This window comes from Chelmon rostratus, chromosome 2 (genome assembly GCF_017976325.1).
Source record: "Chelmon rostratus isolate fCheRos1 chromosome 2, fCheRos1.pri, whole genome shotgun sequence".
Classification (NCBI taxonomy): domain Eukaryota; kingdom Metazoa; phylum Chordata; class Actinopteri; order Chaetodontiformes; family Chaetodontidae; genus Chelmon; species Chelmon rostratus.
Genome location: NC_055659.1, coordinates 18227637 through 18247324, shown reverse-complemented (window position 1 = coordinate 18247324; position 19688 = coordinate 18227637). Strand labels below are relative to the sequence as shown.

At 43.6% G+C, this 19688-nt stretch overlaps 1 protein-coding gene across 10 annotated transcripts in view; it reads left to right on the top strand.

The window, feature by feature from the left end:
• Positions 1-19688, top strand: part of LOC121616152 (inositol 1,4,5-trisphosphate receptor type 1) — a 70105-nt gene that overhangs the window by 677 nt on the left and 49740 nt on the right. For 9 of the 10 annotated variants that reach the window (XM_041950883.1, XM_041950899.1, XM_041950874.1 and 6 more), the window contains exons 2-8: positions 661-777; positions 3142-3212; positions 14935-15044; positions 15666-15752; positions 16796-16954; positions 18315-18413; positions 19051-19134. In XM_041950883.1, the coding sequence (XP_041806817.1) occupies positions 686-777; positions 3142-3212; positions 14935-15044; positions 15666-15752; positions 16796-16954; positions 18315-18413; positions 19051-19134 (702 nt within the window). In that variant the 5' untranslated portion in view covers positions 661-685. The remainder of the gene's footprint in view (positions 1-660; positions 778-3141; positions 3213-14934; positions 15045-15665; positions 15753-16795; positions 16955-18314; positions 18414-19050; positions 19135-19688) is intronic. The other variant, XM_041950891.1, reaches the window with a different exon arrangement.

The following is a 19688-nucleotide window of genomic DNA, read 5'->3' as shown; positions in this document are numbered from 1 at the left end:
AGTCGAAACCACTGCTTCTGGTTTATTTATTAATGATCGGTCGCCCTAAAGTGAGAGGCAGTGCCCCAAAAGCAGGCGCATAACCTGTGTGGAGTGGAAGCGCAGCGCCCACACGTACATCAGCTTCAACAGCGATGACCTGTTGCAGGTGCACAAACCTTCCTGGTACAGCTGCAGCTCCTAATCATTAACTGTCCTGCCCTCGGCCACGAGCACAACACAAACAGGTTACAGTAAAGGCCAGAGAATTTTCCTGCAGCTTCTATGCAAATCCGTGCAGCCAGAGAGCGGTGTCAGTGCGGTCCCGACCTCTCAGGGAAACCTCTCCTTTCAAAATTGCACTGCCACCTAACTGGGAGCTCTGCAGCCGCATGGATTTGTGCGTTTGGATGGTGACTAAGCGCGCTGACGTGATCATGTCTGCACATGCAAACTGAAAGCCACAGGTGAAATGTCAATAATTATGGGAATCAGTAAGTGGCTTTCCATAGCTGGAGCTGATTAAATGTGGAGCATTGCAATTGTTATCATGTCTGAATTCAAAAGGAGGATGCTTCTGCTGCTTTTTAGACTTTTGTGATGATTACATGGAGCACAATGTGTCATTTTTATGTGATTTATTGTCTTTTTACCCATTTTGACTCCTTTCCTCCGCTCCAGGTGTTGTTCCCCGTGTGTGTCAAACATGTCGGATAAGATGTCCAGCTTCCTACACATTGGGGACATCTGCTCCCTGTACGCAGAGGGATCCACCAATGGTTTCATCAGCACCCTGGGGTACGTCCGTCTCACTGGCCGAACATTATGTGTGTGTGGGCCCACTTCACACTCTGCTCTACTGCCAGCTGAGCAGTATTTGGAAGGAAGGAAGTCACACTAGAAGTGGCGACTGTTTTTAGAAAGTTTGAATTGGCGAGCGACAGCGCTCTGCCATCAGAAAGAGTGTTTTCTTCTGATTCTGTGTGTGTTTGCATGTGTCGCAGGCGTCTCTCTGTCAGTGACAGAATGGGATTAAGGAGAGATCAGTGGATGTAACTTTTGTAGTTTATCCCACAGAACAAAGCTGTGGAAACAGTGAGAGGCCTTTTGAAGCGGTGCCTCTGCCATGACTGACCCCACCACCACTGATAGTGCTGGGAGAGAAGGAAGTATAGGGGCGGCAAACGCACAGTTCATGATAAAGTGTGGGTGTTTGTGAGAGTGAGGCAGGAGTGGGTGTGGAGGGCACAGTTAGAGGAAAAAACAATGAGGTGGTGCTGTGCACGATACTCTTAGCTAATGGTAAAACTCTGTTTACAAGCCACTCATTCACCCACACAGTCGCAGCAATATTATGTTGTTCTTCTCCATTAGTTCTACCTCATAGTCAAAATATGAGCAGTTCTGATTTTCTAGAAGATGCATATCGATTATGTGCTCTATCTGTGGGGTTTGCAGAATGGCCCGAGTGCATGGATATATTGCTCTTAAGCTATCACTAAAATATCTCTGATGCAATAGTGATTCACACTCGTTGCACTTTCACCTTTCCTCATCTGTTCTGAGGGGCAGTCAGAGAACGTTTGCATTGACGTTTCGCCGGTAGAAACCACAAGATAATCACAAGAAGGTGCAGCTTATTGTGTCTGTGCAGTAATGCTGTCAGTACCATCAGATCAGTGTCCAGACCTCCCCTCCCTGCTCATGAAAAATGGAATGACCTACAGCAAAGACTGAGTCACTATAGAGACATTGTGGCCTTTCTCGAGTTCCAGTGCTTCCCACGAACACACACACACACAAAAGCGTACCTATTTACTAAACTGTCATGACAGTTTTGGCCAGGAGCCATCTTCTCCACGCACAACCGCCAACTCGGCAGCCCTCTCCAGATCATCTGCCCTCAGAGGAAGAAACCATCCTGAGAGGAGAGAAAACTTCTCCAGCTGAGCAGCATTCCCAGCTCTTGTTTGGTAACTGGAGAGGGGCCTGTAAGCAGAGGGAAGGTTAAAAATGTTAAAAATGCACAATGCTTTGCACAGTTCAGCAGGTCCTGTCCTGCTTGTTCAAAGGTATTAAGCTTGTGTTAATGACTGACCGCTCTGTGCATCGTCCACACATGCAGATGACTGCACACTGCATAATTTCTTCCTAACGCTCCTGAATATTTTGTCACTTTCTTTCTTAGTCTGTCCCCTTGTTCCTTGAGGTGCACCGTCTGGAGGGGTAGACAGGTCTGTTTGGACAACTGTAGACGTTCCTCGGGACAAGGCCTGAAATGGATGTGGGATTTGGCCTGTGTCCAGACAAGTGTTATTCTAAGCTAGTAAAAGCTAAATTTGTCACCAAAAATTCCAGCCTGCCCGCAGGTCATCTAATCCACAGTTATTTCATCATTGTGTGGAGTAGGGAAACACCAGCAGCAGAAGCTTTTGTTGGGAATGCTTTGTTTTGGCCACTACTATGTCGAACACACACCCAACCAGTTTACACAACAACCCACAGGGATCATAGAGATGCGGTGGCATACAGTAGCTCAGATGCCCGAGTGAAATAACAATCTCAGTATATATCTAGATGTTTGTCACTGCGGCTGAGTTATGCTGCTGGAAATGCTCACAGGCTTGTTGATTAGTTTAACATTAGTCAGCACACATTTTGTATTAAGTACAGCAGATATGTTTGTGCTGCTTCCAACCATTAAGATGTTAAGATCACCTTTATTTGATTACTTTTACATGACTTTTATATGATTGTAAATGTTTTCTGATGGGCGTTTTGCAGTATTTTATAACATTCACCACTATAAATTATTAATGAAAAGCCTAAACCAGAGATAAATAAATTAGGGCTAGAACTAACAATGATTTTTTATTAATATTATATTAATATTAATAGTCTCCTAATTATTTTCTTCACTAATCGATTGTTTGTTCTATAAAATGACAAAAACGATGAAAAATTTTTAGCATTTTTGCTGAAGACAGTGACAAGAGCAAAATGATTTCATTATTGAAATTGTTGCAGTTGATGTTCTGTTGATCATTTCAACTCAAGAATAAATAACAAAACTATGAGAACTTACAGCCCTGCTTTATTTATGAAAACTGCACCTGACTGTGGCATCTGATTAACAATGTCTTTTTGTGTCTGTATCCACAGCCTGGTGGATGACCGCTGCGTCGTCCAGCCCGACGCGGGAGACCTCAACAACCCTCCGAAGAAGTTCAGAGGTAAGAGACGGCGAGAGTCGGCTCCCCTCGTCCTCCTGGGGCCTGACATCATCACACTAACTGCTGTCTGTTTATACTGTGAGCTCTGCGAGAGAGACGCTGCTGAATGTGTTATGCTGTGTTTCTTTGGTGACAAGCCACAATATCTCTGCCCACTGGACTTCAAACAGGGCTGCCTTTGACAATGTTAATGGCGTGTGCGTGCGTGAGTGTGCGCGTTCACGCTTATGCATCCGTGAGTGTGTTCGTGCGCTCGCGCACCTCGTCTGTGGAGGTCGAGGCAGCTGGAATCAGCTCTGATGCTGGAAAACAACACACTTTAAAAGCTGCTTTTCAAGCAGAAGGCCTTGAGATGCCTCTTTGGGTGAACCCCGCTATTATTAGCTCCCATGCAGGAAGTAGAATTCATGACGCTCGGTTCTCAGGCTTGAGGTTTATATCTCAGGGGAGAGGCCTGGCCCGACATTGTGCAGAGAGCATGAGTTGAAGGCTTGTGTGGTATATCTTTCAGGTTCTTGGACAGCAAATAAAAATACTACATTTTCTTGGTCGCTTGTGAAGAAATATTTGATTGAAAAATGCAGCAGTATTGGACTGTTGGTAGATAAATTATGCCTGATAGATTAAGTATTTATGACCAAAATCCTGTTTTTGTCTTTTTTTTTTTTACATTGTTGCTTTGCAGCTTTTTTATGGCTATAGATCCATCAAATCTGTTGGCCTTGGCAATGTTAAGCAACTTGATTTTAGAGCGTGAGCATTCCACCTCCACATGATCACAGTTGGCATTTAGGATGTTATCTGCCTCAAGAGTATGAAGAAGATTGCACGAAAGTAGAAAGCTTTGATGTGAGCAGTGCCCAGACAGCTCATCTCCTCAGTGGCTCTCTGGTGTCCCAGGACAGGTTATCACCCCCCTAGAGACAACCGCTGTCACCACAGTGATAAACACACCCTGCACGCTGATACCTCCATGCCTGCAGCAACATGAAAGACGAGCCTCTCGCTCTCTGTCTTTGCTGCTGCTGTGTGTGTGTCTCAACAGCTGTCAAGTTTATTCCACAGACGTGGGAATAAGTGGCAAAAACATCTGTTGATTTCCATCCAGACCAGGATCACCTGTCAATGCAGTTTGTACTGGGTTTAAATCATGAAGTGTCCAAACTTTAATTCCAGTCTTTTGTCAGACTATTTTTGGTCGCAAACATGTGATTGTAGTGAGGGAGCTGCCTGTTTGTTCACTTATACAGGAAGGCTTTTACTAATCACTTTACCTCGTTTAATCTTCCATCCTCCCACACTCGGTTTTCCCCTCGACTTACTCACAAAACTCATCGCAAGGTGCACAGTGCAAAGGAAAAAATACAAAACTTTTTTGTATTGTAGATATGTGGCATAATTTTTGACCCACAATTACAACAGCGACAAAAACACACGTGGGGTCAACGAATTTGTGCCTAAAGCTGTATGTGCAAGAGTTCTTTTGTAATTGTATACATGTCTCTACAACACACTTGCACATAAGCTGTGACTGCTGTTAAAGTGGCGTTGGTAACATCCTTCACCATGTCAGCTGGTCTTGACCAGAAGAGGCCTTCATGTCCTCTGGATGTCGACCAGAAGGCAGAGAGAGGTGAAGATGGGTGATATAGCATCATATAGAAAAGGTTGTTGTCTGAACATTGTCTGTAATATCATAGAGATTGACATTTTTAGAGGGAGAGTTGCCAGATAGCAGTTTGGCATAAAAGGGAAATTCCTAAGTTTTTATACAGAAAGGTCAGTTTACTCATCGTGGAGAGTACCACGGAGCATGTAAAGATCGGAATGTCTGTGGCTCTGAAGGAGCTTTGTGAAGTGTGACAAAGAGAAAGCCTGCAACGCAAAGTGGAGGCATGGAGTTTGAAAGGCGTGCAGGGAGGGTCTAATGATAATATGCTTTTGGTTGCCTTATGGGGAATATAGGACCCAGTGTTGGACATGTTGCAGTTGGAAAAACAACTCAACTAACGATGGTGAAATTGTATTTAGCTGCTTCAGTTTCAGAGTCCTGGTATTGTGCACGCTGACTCACTATCACACTGTCATGGCTTACTTGGAGGCTTGAAAAGAACGAAGCTGTTGTTAGTGCTATTAGTAACACCTGTGCTTTGCGACAAGTCAAAATGACTGCTGTTCAAACATCCTATATGTATGCCATTGACGTCAGTCAAACTGGGACTCTAGAAAGTGTCTTTCTGTAGATTTTATAATATTTATATCTCTCGTGATCATTCTGATGGTCAGTCACCACAATTTTCTTCTATCTGTTCGGGGTGGCTCTGTTTTAAATCAAGCATTTTTAAGAGTACATACTGTTCATAGTAAAAACCTGCTTAGAGTGGAGATAACATGTAGGAAAGGTCTCTCCTGTTGTGCAAGAGTATGGAGCCACACTAGTTAGTCTTCACAACAATTAATAGGCCAGGTTATCAATTACTATAAAGTTTGAAAATGCAATCCAGCTTAACTGATGCTGATAGATGAAAAATCATTTTTCAGATGTTTGCATAATATGTGTACACTAGAGACTCACAATACGCACCACCAAAGGCAAGTCACCGTCAGGGCTGCGGTGTGAGGTCATGTGAGAAGACTTACTGTTGAAGTTTGAGGATAATACATCTTCTCAGTTTTTCATGATGTAGATGAAACAGGTTCTGTAAAATATGTCTTTTGAGAACCATCATGTCAATGAGTGACCTGAGCCACTCTTGAAGCCGGGGCTCCTCACCAACTTGAACTTTGCCTGAACAACAAGCGCAAAACATCATTAAAACCAAATGAGAAACAGGTTTTTCTCTAAGCATCCACAAACGCTTTCTGGTGAACTGTGCTTACGTATCGCTATTTTTTTTTATCCTTTGGGAACATCTAATTTGAGTCCTCCGGGTGTCCTCTGGCAGAGCAAACATTCTCCAGTTTTTGGGAGGCTCCTCAGCTGTTTGAGAGGGGCACGGCTGTGCAGAGATAATCCTCCTTAGCGGACGCTACAAGGGCACGAGGCCAGGCTAGCCATGTCCACATTCAGGGCTTTATACTGTCATTGCTGAAGTATGCTCAACATTTCCTCCTAATGTAAACACAAGCACCCTCCACACAATCACACTCTCACTCATGTAGTCCACATGCATATGCTTAGACATCTAGACGCAGCGTTGTGTTTCACCCGGACAGCATATGAAATACCGACACACACACACACACACACACACACACACCTACACACCCTCACATAGTGCAGTGAGTTCAGCAGAGTACACTGAGCAGCAGTCGGCACATCCACGGCAGAGAAAAACACTGTGACAGTGCTTTCTATTAGTTGTTTAAAATAATCCTCCTTTGTATTACTTGCGATTTCTGCGTCATCACTCAGTTGTTTGAACGTTGGACCAGTTGTCTGATTTGAAGTTGCTATGGCGGCAGCTCGTTTTGTTGCTTGCTGAAGTGGCAGTGTAAATTGAATGCGCCATTGTTCAAATGTCATCCACTTTCATTTTAATCATCATTCACCAATCTCTGTTTGTTTGTGGTCAGCAGGCTCTTCACGTCTGGCTGACAAAGAATTTGAGTGGTGCATTGTTGTAAAACGTTTTCATCCATCAGTTTTCTTCTAAAAGCTGAAAACTGACAATGCATAGCTAAGCTTTATGCAACCCAGTGGTGTTGACAGACAATAGTGCACAACAACCTATTAGGTTACTTTGGCCAGAGTCAGACTTTATTCATTTCTGATCTGTATGTCCATCTTGCCCACAAATTATATCCACCCAGGGGTTGAACACTGAAGCTGTGTGCATATACAAAACCTTTGATCATCACTGGTTGATAGTATAAGGGTAAAGAAAGGTCCAAGACAATCTGTAACACTACACGAAGAAGAATCAAGGCATCCCCTGCTTGTACAGAAGCAGAAAGAGCTCATCTTTGTGCTTGTTTGTTATCAGCCTGACATTTTCATCACTAAACCAGGAGCATGTGAAGATCATTATAGTGGATAGGGTCTCCTTGCCCTGGCATGGCATGTCTTGGGTTGTTTGTTTTTGTCATATAATTTTATATCTCATCTCCTGTCCTAATTTCCTCTAATGTCCTTCGCATGAAACATTTAAACCTCGTAAACTTGAACAAACTTTGGAGCATTAACTCCTTGCCACCACCTATCAGTTGTCAGCCCAAACCACTGTTGCTGTCAGAGACACGCCGCAGGCTAGTTGGGTGGTTCGTCTGAGATAAACACCAGAAGCAGTTCTGTCTTTGGTCCCTGCCTCTCCTAATAACCACATATATTGCTTTCCTGTCCATGGAGAGAAAAGAGGCCTTGCAGGAAACCGTCAAGGGAGGCTGCTGTTGGTTGACCCATTTATTGTCTTAGATGCAATACAAGTGATAAGTTGCTTCCTCTAAGATATCTCCAACAGGATAAGAACATCGGAGCGAATAGCAGTTTATACAAGCCAGCTCGTTGAGGATATTGTTGATTTAACACTGAATAGAAGAAGTATTGTGTAACGTGTGCCTCTAGGTCCTGTGCCAGACTGATGTTGCCTAATTGCTGCAGGGAAGAGCAGCTGAGATCTCTTACAGAGGTACAAGGAGGCCTCGCTGCTTGTGTTGGAACACTGATGACTTCTTTGTATTGTGGACGTGGTAGAGTTTTTGCCTCACATGATGGGCTTTATCTGCTTTTATGACAGGGTAGCAGACAATGTGGTGAAGATGGATGGATGGATGGATAGATGGATGTACTTTATCGATCCCAAATTGGAACAGATAGATAGATAGATAGATAGATAGATAGATAGTACATTGCCAGACCTTTCTCCACAGCGCAGTGTCAGTGCTGTAGAAAGGTCTGGCTGCACTAATCATCGTTCTAGTATCAGAGGAAAAAGCTCTGTTGCTTCTTTGTATTCTTTAAACCAATCACAATTGTATTCGGCGGTGCAAAGCCCAGGATGCTGCGAGGGTGTCCTTTCAAAATAGTGGGGGGGGGGGGGAAAAGATAACAGCTGCTCGCTTGGTTAGAGTTAAGCATTGATCCACATGCAGGTTGCTAGCTTGGAGATTGCTGTTGGTTCCCATGATGACAGGGATTTTGAAAATGGTAACACAGAGATGGTGGAAGAGGCCTGCCATTGACTGCCTATTTCAGATGACTAATGGCAGACTCTTATACCCACAGCCTACATCTGGTGAGTCAGATAGACCAATGGATAGATGGGCGGATGTACTCTATTGAGCCCAAACTTGGAAATTCCTTTATACAGCAGCAGGTTATCCAGGCATTGTATGGGAACAGTAAAAACTCAGTGAATATACAATACTGTTCTGGCTATCTGGGTTCCTGTGCTGGTTGGCCCTTTTCCTCTCCTGCCCGCTCTAGCTCTGCCAAGGTGTTCTACATCTGATTTGCTCAACAAGGTGTGCCTGACCTGGGACTGAAGGGCTTAAAAACTCCTGTGCCAGCATCAGAATAGAGACTTCTGGCATGGGGACTGCTGGTCTGGCTGCTTCTCACCCTGGGATTTTAATCTTAAACCTTATATTTTGACTTTACGTCTTTTGTTAGATTTCTTTTTATGTCGTGGTTGTTTGTATGTTGATAAATCCCACGGATAAGGTGATTGAGTTTGGTCTGTGGTGGAGTGTTGTTCATAACAAATGAGAGAAGTATGTATCTATCAATCTGTACCATTCTGAGTTATGCTTCCCCACATGTATCATTGTGAATTATGCTGCCCTGTGTTGTCACACAGTAGATCTGATTGAAAGCTGTTGTTTGCATTGTTGCTCATCTCACATTATCAAAGCATTGTGGCAGTTTTGCTCTCTGATAAAACTTCCTCAGAGGAAAATCATCTTTGTTGGCTGAACATGCTCTCCATCGTTTTTATGGTTGCCATGGCTACAAGCATCTTCCTCCTGACCCTCTTGAATCTGGAGAAGTTTGTCAGTGAGTGCAGGATTTTTATTAGGTTTTAGTTGAACCGTGTATGTCTAAAGATCTGGTGTTATCTCTCTGACCCATCTGTGGCTCTTGTGTAAGACCATTCAAAGCAGTATTGCATGACACCATTGATAAACCAACACATCAACAGACAAAGTCTAATAAATAGTTTACAGCTCCCATCCAGACATATTTTAAGGCATATAAGATACTTTGCTTGTCATATTAATTAATGCGTTATATATTTCTTTTTTTTATTACCGCTTAAAAATGTTAAAATAACATGTGTGGTCTCTCTCCATTGAAAAATCCAGAATCGATGAAAATGCAAATATTGTTAATTTAAAAACTTAAACTACTGGCCCAAGATGTCTTCGGCCTCACTGAATGAGTGTTTGTGCACTGATGGCTTCAAGTTTCAAAATCACCTATGTGTAAATTGCCTACCGTCCAGGACTGGCTTTGAAACTGCAGACAGGTGACAAATTAAAGGAGAAAACTACTAAGTGCCTTGTCAGGTGTTGGGTCACCATGTGCCACCATTACAGCTTCAGTGGCATTGATTCTGGAGGTCTCCTGGAGTAATGAGCAGCATTCTTTCAGAAGATATTCCCTCATTAGGTGTTCTGAGGTTTGGTGGTGGAGAGAACTGTCTTAACACAGGTGTTCTATTGGATTGAGAAGTGGTTACTGAAGAGGCCACAGCATCTGATTCACATCATTTCCATACTCATCAAACCGTTCACTGACCCTGTGTGTCCTGTGGATGGAGGCATTGTCATTCTGCAGAGACACTTTCATCAGGATAGAACGTTTCATCAAGGGATAAAGATGATCACTCAGAACAACTTTGTATTGATCTGTAGAGACCCTTCCCTCTAAGGGAACCCTTGAACCCAAACCATGCCAATAAAATGCTTGACACAACACAACAGAACCACCAGATCCCCTCATAAAAAGGGGTCAGGCATTGCGGCCTGAACCGTTCTCTTGGTGCACACCACACATACACTCGCCCACTTGTCGAGAATATGTTGAAGGATGACTCATCTGACCAGATCACTTTTTTCCACATCTCTGTAGACCAGTGCTGATAGTTTTTGCGCCACTGAACTCTCAAATGCGCATTCATCTTTATAATGAGGGGTTTATGCAGTGCAACCCTACTATAATATCCCTCTCTGTGTAATTGTCGATGAACTGTTCTGCTTGCAGTCTCATCACGTCCTGCTTTGACATTCTCAGCCACCTCAGTCAAGAATTGCTTTTTTTTGTTTTTCCTCTCATATCACACTAATGCACGAGCATCACCATCATCAAATGTGAGCTGTTGACCACATTTTCCGACCCTATTTACTGCTGTCTTTCTTCTGGATCTAAATAGTCACTGCTCATATTCAGACACTAGCCTGTTTAGCAATCTTTGTGACTGAAGTGTCCCCCGAGTCTCTGAGATCTTCTCCTCTTGCCATCTTGGTACAAAATCAGAATCACTTTCTCCACTCATTTATTCTTCTTTTTCCTTTTAATTTGTCACCCATCTGCAGTTGTGATGTAACAATGAGCTATACACATTTTTGAGAGAAGGGGGACTTTAAAGCTAAAAAGCTATCAGTGAGCACAGAAAATATAAAACAACACAGATCAGCAAAAAATGTACGACCTGGCTTATGTATAATCCTTTTATATAACATCGGCTAATGCAATATTACAAATAAAGTTTTAAACAATCACACATCTGCAAAAAGTGAAAAGAACATAACATCCCACCTTGTGCAAGATGCACTGGCTTGAATGTTCATTCAACCTGCAACTCACATGCACATAATGATGATATTCAAGACTGCAAACAAATAAGCTGTTACTTCTGTGCATGTCCGTTTGTCACATTCAAAGGAGCTGTTGCTGAAAAAGGCTGCGTGCATCCACACCCATTCTTAAAAAAAGAAACTACCACATCATGTTACACGCTAAGACATTTACAGATGGATCAAAGTACTGCCTGGTCATGCAAAACCCACTGTACATCAGTACAGTGCAGTGTGCGGGCCCAGAACAGGCTCATAGACATAGTAGTACTTGTAGTTGTAGATGGAGACTTGAGACTTAGATTCAAGTCCCATAAAACAATAAATACTAGCTTTTATGCCTCTGCTTCAGAGGCATCATGTTTTCGGGTTGTCCGTCTGTCCCAATCTCATGAATACAATATCTCAGGAACACCTTGAGGGAATTTCTTTAAATTTGGCACAAACGTTCACTTGAACTCAAGGCTGAACTGACTCGATTTTGGTGATCAAAGGTCACTGTGGCCACACACAACACATAACTCAGTAATCCATACACTAATTGTGACAAAATTTCACCAATGTCTCGTAGGATAAGACAAGGAAGTGATGACAGTTCATATCCAACTTCACTGTGATGTCATATTGTTCTGCAGAAACCCTTTTTTGGCCATTATTCAACACCATAGCTCAGGATCAGAAGGGGAGATTGTGGCCATATTTCACATTTGGTCAGATACTGAATTGGTGACACTGATATTGTTGTCCACCTTGAAACTGTACCGATTGTATAGATCTTCTGTGCTGCTGGGTTGAAGATGTGCGTGAAGCATCAACATTTTAGTTCGTAGCTTCTTTATAGCAACATCCCTATTTGAAGCACTGTAGTCCACCACAAGCTGATACTAATCAGCTTGTGGTGGACTGCTGGTATTGAGCTTCAGGTGGTTGTTGTTGCACCATGTGATGAAGCTCTCTATCAGTCCTCTGTGCTCCTCTGTGAAAATAGTCTAGACAGCATGTTTCTCACTACAAAGTATTCCCTGAACTCATGTCAATATAGTGATAACTTAATACATTGAATACCTTTTATGAAATTCCTTCAAAGCCTTCACGACATATATTATATGAGTCTGGACAGACATGGATGTAAACTGCAACTTGACTGGTAGGCGGAGACAAACAACCCGAGGCACTAATTGTAGTTGGACTTGGCTTTTTGTATAAACTAAACAAATGTGATGTAACCTACTAATTAGTGGAAGGTTACGGTTACTGGAAGGTAGATGTTCTTACCTTCAGATAGAGCCAGGCCAGCTATTTCCTTCATTTCTAATCTTTGTGCTAAGCTAAGCTACCCGCAGGCTGTAGCCTTTATTTAACAGACAAACATGAGAGTGGTATCAATCTTATTATCTAACTCTAAGCAAATATTTCAAAAAAAAAAAAAGTTCAGCTCAGTAAAAAAAAAAAATGCTTTGAAGAAAAATGTGATGTGATATAGTGTAATTTCAGTATTAGATGCTCAGAGGCCTGAAAGGCTTTCAGTTGACTTGCTTAAAAGGCTTGTGACTTGGCCTCAGGGGCTTGCGACTTGATTGACGAGAGGCTGGATTTGGCCTTGCCCCAAAAACAAACAGTGGTGTTAATGTTTGTAGATTTACCTCAGGGCTCCATGATTTTAGGTTAGTGTTTAGAAGTGCACGCACTAGACAGCTTTGTTTATGAGCTCAAACAGATATTTTGAGTGCTAAATGTTTGTGGGGTGGGGGCTCCGGTAGTAAAACATTGTTTTAAGTTTTAAGAATGTTAATGAATCATTGAGCTTCTGCCCCCTGGACCAGTCCCACCGCTTCTCCTGCCCGACGACCCCAGCAGGAATCCTCACCACAGATTTTAGTATTACTGAGCTGACATGTCTTCTCTCCTGTGTGTGTGTGTGTTCTTGCGTGCGTGCGCGTGCATGCGTGCATGCGTGTGCGTGTGTGATTCATTTGGCTTTTGCACTTGTTAATTTAATCCATTTCCGGGCTACTGTCTCATCTTCTGGTGTGAACATATGTGGGACACATACTGTATGTGAACACACATTCATTCCCTCTGCAGAGTTAAATAGCTTCAGCTCTCCTCCTTCTCACCCCCCACCCCCCGTCTCACATTCTTTCACTCTCTTCCTCATTTCTCTTTCACTTCCTTTTCTTTGTTTTTCTAACCATATTTTAGGTCAAACTAAAGTAAACCATATCTGATGAGGGGGCTGAGGAGAGCGGGTGGGGAGGGGGGAGGGGGCGTGAGGAAGATTTGCAAGATAGAGGCCGTTATTAGTTCTGAGAGAGAGAGAGTGGTGTGTGAAACAGTTAGAGGAATTCAGAAGGGAGAAGGAGGGATGATAGAAAATCGAGGGGGGAAGATAGGGAGTCCCCACCCTCTTCTCTCTCCCTCTGTCATCCCACTCCCCTTCTCTTGGCTGGCCTTATTTGGTCATGTTACTGAGGCTAGAGCAGGAGGAGAGAGAGCGAGAGAGAATGGGGGAAGGATGGACGGATTGTTCTTTTTTCTCCTCTTTTCGCCCTCTCAGAATAGAGAGCTTCGGTCTGATGGGAGGTGAAGTCAGAGGAAAGCCAGGACTCGGAGGGAGGAGTCGCTGATGTGCAGGAGTTTAACACTGCAGGGAAAACTGTCATAATAGTTCATGCGTTCTGTACGCTGCAGAACTAAACTTTCAGCCGGTGTGAAAGTGCTCATGTGGCTTCAGCTGCAGTCGCTGTGCAGCCTGATGCAGAAGAGGAACTCTTCTGGGACAGAAGAGGAACTCTTTTATGCTAAAAGTGCGTCCACATGCAAATCGAGGAACCGTTTGCTGGTTTCTACAGTATCTATGAAAATGAGCCGCACAATCAGAGTCTGCTGACGACAGCAACGTCTCATTGTTGCTGTGGTTACAAACTCTCACCGACCACGACTTACTGCTGTGTCACATCATAACACACGCGCGGGCACGCACACACACACACACACACACACACACACACACACACACACACACACACACACACACACACACACACACAGAAGGTTGTTGTGCCCTGTCGCTCACCCTACTCTAACCACAGAATGTAACCTCATATTACTATACTTGTATTACCAGGGTGTGCGCGTGCACACACACACACATATACACACACACAAACACACACAGACACAGAAGGTTGTTGTGCCCTGTTGCTTACCCTACTCTAACCACAGGATGTAACCTCATATCACTGTACTTGTATTACCAGGGTGTGCGCACACACACACACACACACCCCTAACCTTAACCTGAAACCTAACCTTAAACCAAGTCTTCACCCTAAAAATGCAATGATTTGAGCTATGAGGCCAAGTCCCCACAATGTGATTTATGTCCTCACAGCATGAGTAAAACACGTCCACACTCAAACACATGCTTTGCTGTCCCTCATCTCTCCTCCTCCCTGAAGCAGACAAAGCCCTTTGATCTCCAGGAAGGAGGATCGTGAACACGAGCGGAGTGTGTGAAAACAGTGTGTGTTTATATTGTGTGGTTGAATACATCACCTGACGTGTCACAGTGGGCTCATTTATTAAGTCAAGCCTGTCGTGTATTTTTTATTTTTTGTTTGGAGTTTCTGTGTTTGCCGAGCATCTTGTGTCTTCTGGTTTTAGCGGCTCGGGCCTTTGGTGTCTGTTGCTGTGACCTGTCTCCCACACTGCAGCACCGGCCTTTTCCAGGCCTCACTCAGAATGCATCAACATGTTTCTCTTTCTTTGTTTTCTCTTTCTTTGATTTAAACCCATGTACTGCTCCTAGCAGTAAACACTGTGGTAAGCCTCCAGTCTATGTTTCCCTGAATGCATTCTCCCTGTGCCTGTCTCTATCTATCTTTGTCTCTATATTCATTTCTTTCTGTGTCTCTCCGTCCAGACTGTCTCTTCAGACTGTGTCCCATGAACCGCTACTCGGCCCAGAAGCAGTTCTGGAAAGCAGCGAAGCCTGGAGGGAACACGGACACGGTGCTGCTCAACAAGCTCCATGTAAGCGAAGTGTCGACATGTTCGCGCCCCTGCAGTCGCTGCAGACCAGCGCACTACACACAGACCTGTCCTCACAGGCTCACAGGATGAAGAGGAGAAAGGACAGAGCTGAGAAAGACTTCACTTCTTTTAATCTTGAAGTTTGGATGATAGATTTGGTTGAGACTGAATGCAAAGCCACATAGCCAATATAGAAATGTTACGTATGCTTGCTGAGGTGGGATTCTGCAGTCCTTTTATAGACATTTCCGAAGTCTTTCACTCCTACTGTCCTACCTTTCTGCCCTCTACACTCTCCCTTCTCTCTTTCTGCTGCCTGACAATACCATTTAAAGCAATCTGCTATCTGACCACACAGTCATAAAGTGGAAGATTGCAATCTCTCCTGCGTTTCCATGGAAATGTGAGCCATGTGAGTTTTCGGTTAAAGCCCCTCTGTTGAGGCGTGCATTTTTTTTGGAGAACTTTGTTACTACTATGCTTTGTTTTACAGCTAACCAATCAGATAACTTGCTGTATGGTAAAACTGCCATCAGTGAGCAGTGCTGCAGTTAGTAGGTGTGAATTTACCATCTTAATTCTTGACTGCACTCCCGTGCTTATCTCCGTCTTGCCTTCCAGCATGCAGCTGACTTGGAGAAGAAGCAGAATGACTCTGAAAACAAAAAGCTGCTGGGAACAGTAATTCAGTATGGGAACGTCATTCAGGTTTGTTCCTCCGATGCTGCAGATCTCTGTACGCCAAAACCTCCAGACACAAGAACAATGTCTTTTCACAGGCTGTCAGTATAATGAAAGGTTAAATCAATCATACAGTGTCAGTTATCCTGCAACACTGAAGCATCCACTTGCCCACAAATTATAAATTATATATTTACAGTATAAAATACACACTGTGCTTCAACACTTTTCACCTGCTTGTATGTCTGTAATAGTTCTATGTTTCTTTGGTCATCTTTGTTGTCCTTGTTTTTAGCCATACGTCTATTTGTGTCTTCCTGAATATGATTCCCGGGACTGCGAGTGACATTGAAAGCAACTTAAACCAGGAGTCAGATTGCTTGTATGTGTACACATGCTTTGCCAGTAATGCAGATTCTTATTCTGGTTCTGAAATAGTCATCATCTGCTTGGTATGTAGCCAGATAAACTTTGCTTGGACTTTCGATTTAACTGAGATCGCTCTGACATGTCATGCCTGACACGATTTAATCCCACACATTTTCCAGCATCTCGTATCTTAAATTTCATCTTGAGCGCACGGCGACCAGGCTCCTCCATGTTAACCCTTAAACAAGAAATAAAGCCGTATTTGCATTTCCTATTATTTCAGTGTAATGATTTTTGGCATAGGCTCTGTGAAAATGAAGGGGGCAGAAACCTCCTGCACTCACAGTGAAACTGCAAATTTGTATAATACAAATATACTGTAATGTATTCTGAACAGAGAGTACTGGAGGCAGGCTCATGAATGAATTGTAACACACATGCACATCAACAATCATAATATGAGCCAGAAGAATATCTGGAGGACATCCACAGTTGATAGTAAGAAGATGCATTTCAGGAAAGATATAGAATAAAGCAGTGTAACTCTCTATTAGATATCTTACAAGCTAATTGACATGAGTTTCTTAAATAACTCCACTGACAGTAATGGGGTGTTAATTAGCAGTGCCTATTAGAACCAATGACCAATGAGCACGTCCATTTGTCTATATTGTCTGACACTGTATCCTGTTTCTGCTCAGCTCCTCCACCTGAAGAGCAACAAATACCTGACGGTGAACAAGCGTCTGCCTGCTCTGTTAGAGAAGAACGCCATGAGGGTGATGCTGGACACTGCTGGAAATGAGGGCTCCTGGTTCTACATCCAGCCCTTCTACAAACTACGCTCCATCGGAGACAGTGTGAGTCATCACACTGTATGTACACGTCTGTGGCCATGGTGCACTGTGGGAATGTCGCACTGTATGCCAGTCGACGTCAGACCAAAAAAAAGGAATGAATCATGCCTGGGTTGATTTTTTATATAACATGTAATACATACAGTAATAAATCAGTATTGGAAGGTTAAGACTGTAGAGGTCCAGACCTCGAAAGAGTCTTCTTTACTGTCCTAAGCCTCAATGTGAAGCATCCATCTGACTTCATCCATCCCTGGATGGACCGGTGCCAGTGCCCAATTGGTGTTTACCTGATCGCAAAGCCCTTGCTGGCACGGGCTCGTCTTTCCCTGCAGCAGGAAGTAGTGGGCTGGTGCCCAAGGACAAAATGAACCACGGCATAGACTGGGCCTCTCTGCTAAGCTCCTCTCAAAGTAGGTATGGCACGCGGCCTAAGCAGCAGCAGGCATCGGCCAGAAAGAAAATTGGAGTCACTCCATACCTGCTGAGAACAGACAGAAGCTAGTGACATTCAAACGGGTACTGATGCTCTCTGACCCATACCCACTGTCTATGTAAAGTTGAGTATTTTTCTACTATTAAATTGCACTGCACTCAGGGTATTGTACAGTAATATAGTACAGTAAATTGTTGTCAACTAAAACATTCCATAAATTTTAGTTCAACAAAAATAACTGCTGACGTTAATGTAAGATGCAGTGTGCAGAATAAGAGTCAGCATCAGTGGGGGTCCCGGGCCTTTTTGTTGAGGCCAGCTGCAGATGGGAAGAAACTGTTCCTGTGGTGTGCGGAGGGGAGAAGAGATTGTGTCTGGCGTGGTCGTGGTCAGCCACAATCATTCCTCATCTAGGAGTCTTGGAGGCATATAGGTCCTGGTAGGATGGTGGATTGCAGCCAATCACCTTCTCAAGGGGGGGCGAATGATAGGCTGCAGCCTGCCCTTGTCTTTATCAGTGGGTGCAGCGTATCAGACGGTGATGGAGGAGATAAGGATGGACTCAGTGATGGTGGCCTAGAAGTGCACCGTTCATCCTCTTCTGGGCCTTCTTTGAGCCGAGGTTGATGTCATGATTAGGGTGATGATGGTGCGCAGGAAGCGGAAGGGAGTCACACAGGATGATGGAGGCGGGTGGGGCTGGGCTCCTCCTTCTCAAATTCACAACCATCTCCACTGTCTTTAGAGTCTTGATCTCCACAATATTCCTTCATCGTGGTCCTAATAGCTTTCCACTCTCTTAAATAACTCAAACCCTGAGGCTGCAGTGCTTCTTCGGCAGCTCTGCCTGTGCTAGGGTCATAGTGCCTAACCTCTGCTCTTTTGTTTAGCATTTTTATATGTCTTCTGTTTTGCGTGTGATTGCAGGTGGTGATCGGCGACAAAGTGGTCCTTAACCCAGTGAATGCTGGTCAGCCGCTCCATGCCAGCACACACCAGCTCGTGGATAATCCAGGATGCAACGAGGTTGGACTGAGCCGCTGCAACGCATCCTTATTCCTCAGCTGTGTCTGTGGAGGGGTCTGCTGTGCAGAATCTAATTATGGCTTTTTTTCCTCAGAACTGCTGTTTGGTTATTAGCTGCCTGATGTGAAACACTACAGGATTGTTTTCATGTGCTCCACATTTAGCACAGTTAAGGACAAGGCTGCAGCCAACACTGTATTTGAAAGACTGTTTCTCTCTCATAGCACTAGACTGCGCTGACTTACTTTATGTTACATGTGTTATTTCAACACAGTGCCTTTTGCAGAAACACAGAGACAGTTAAAGGGAGCTGGACCGTTTTGGGGCAGTTGTGCAAGAGCGAGACATACTCGTGTATTTCTTATTTATGACTGACAACAGGAAGTGAACTTCATGTTGAATATAGTCCAAATTTTAAAATGTGTTTAGTTGGACGACATATTGAACTTAAGAGCATTTTGGTTCTTCTATACCATCTTTAAAAAGGTCAACCATGACTTAGTCTCACTTTGAGGAAAAAATGAAACTCCATAAACACAGACTACCTCGTTAATCTCTGCAGTGTTGTTGCAGTGCGTGACAGCTGCCAAGAGATTACGCCTACAGTCACGTCAGACTCCGATTGTTTGTTTTTCAGGTGAATTCGGTCAACTGTAACACCAGCTGGAAGATCGTCCTGTTTATGAAATGGAGCGACAATCAGGAGATCATCCTAAAAGGGGTTTGTCTCACAGTAGCTGCCAGAAAAAAACAGACACACTTTGTTATGGTTTTACAGATACATAAACATGCAGTATACGTATCATAGCAGCATACAAATCTCCCATATACAGTACGCTCAGTACAGCCTTGAATTAATCAATGAAAGGTTTCCATAGCGTATGAAACTTGCTTACATTCTCTCAGCAGAGGTGTTGTCTAATGTCGCTCATCAGAGTTGAGTGGGCTCGAGGCTTTGTTTGTTTCCAGTTTAGTGTTTTCATTCTACAGTACGTGCTTAGAGTACAAATGAGATTATGTTTTATTGGTTATCAAACAGCTCTACGTTCTAGGCTTTAACCAGAGAAACAGCTACAGTGGGTCCGGCCAAAGGGCCTCCCCAAAATATCTGCCTACTGTAGACTCAGTCAATTTTGGGACACTTTCGGGACGTGAACTAGTGAAACTGACTGACACTGATTGCAAGTTGTTTTTTTAATTGGAATAACCTCTGGTTTCTTACAAAGGATGCATCTTGTGAAATCTGATACATGCCATGATATTTCATTATTTAAA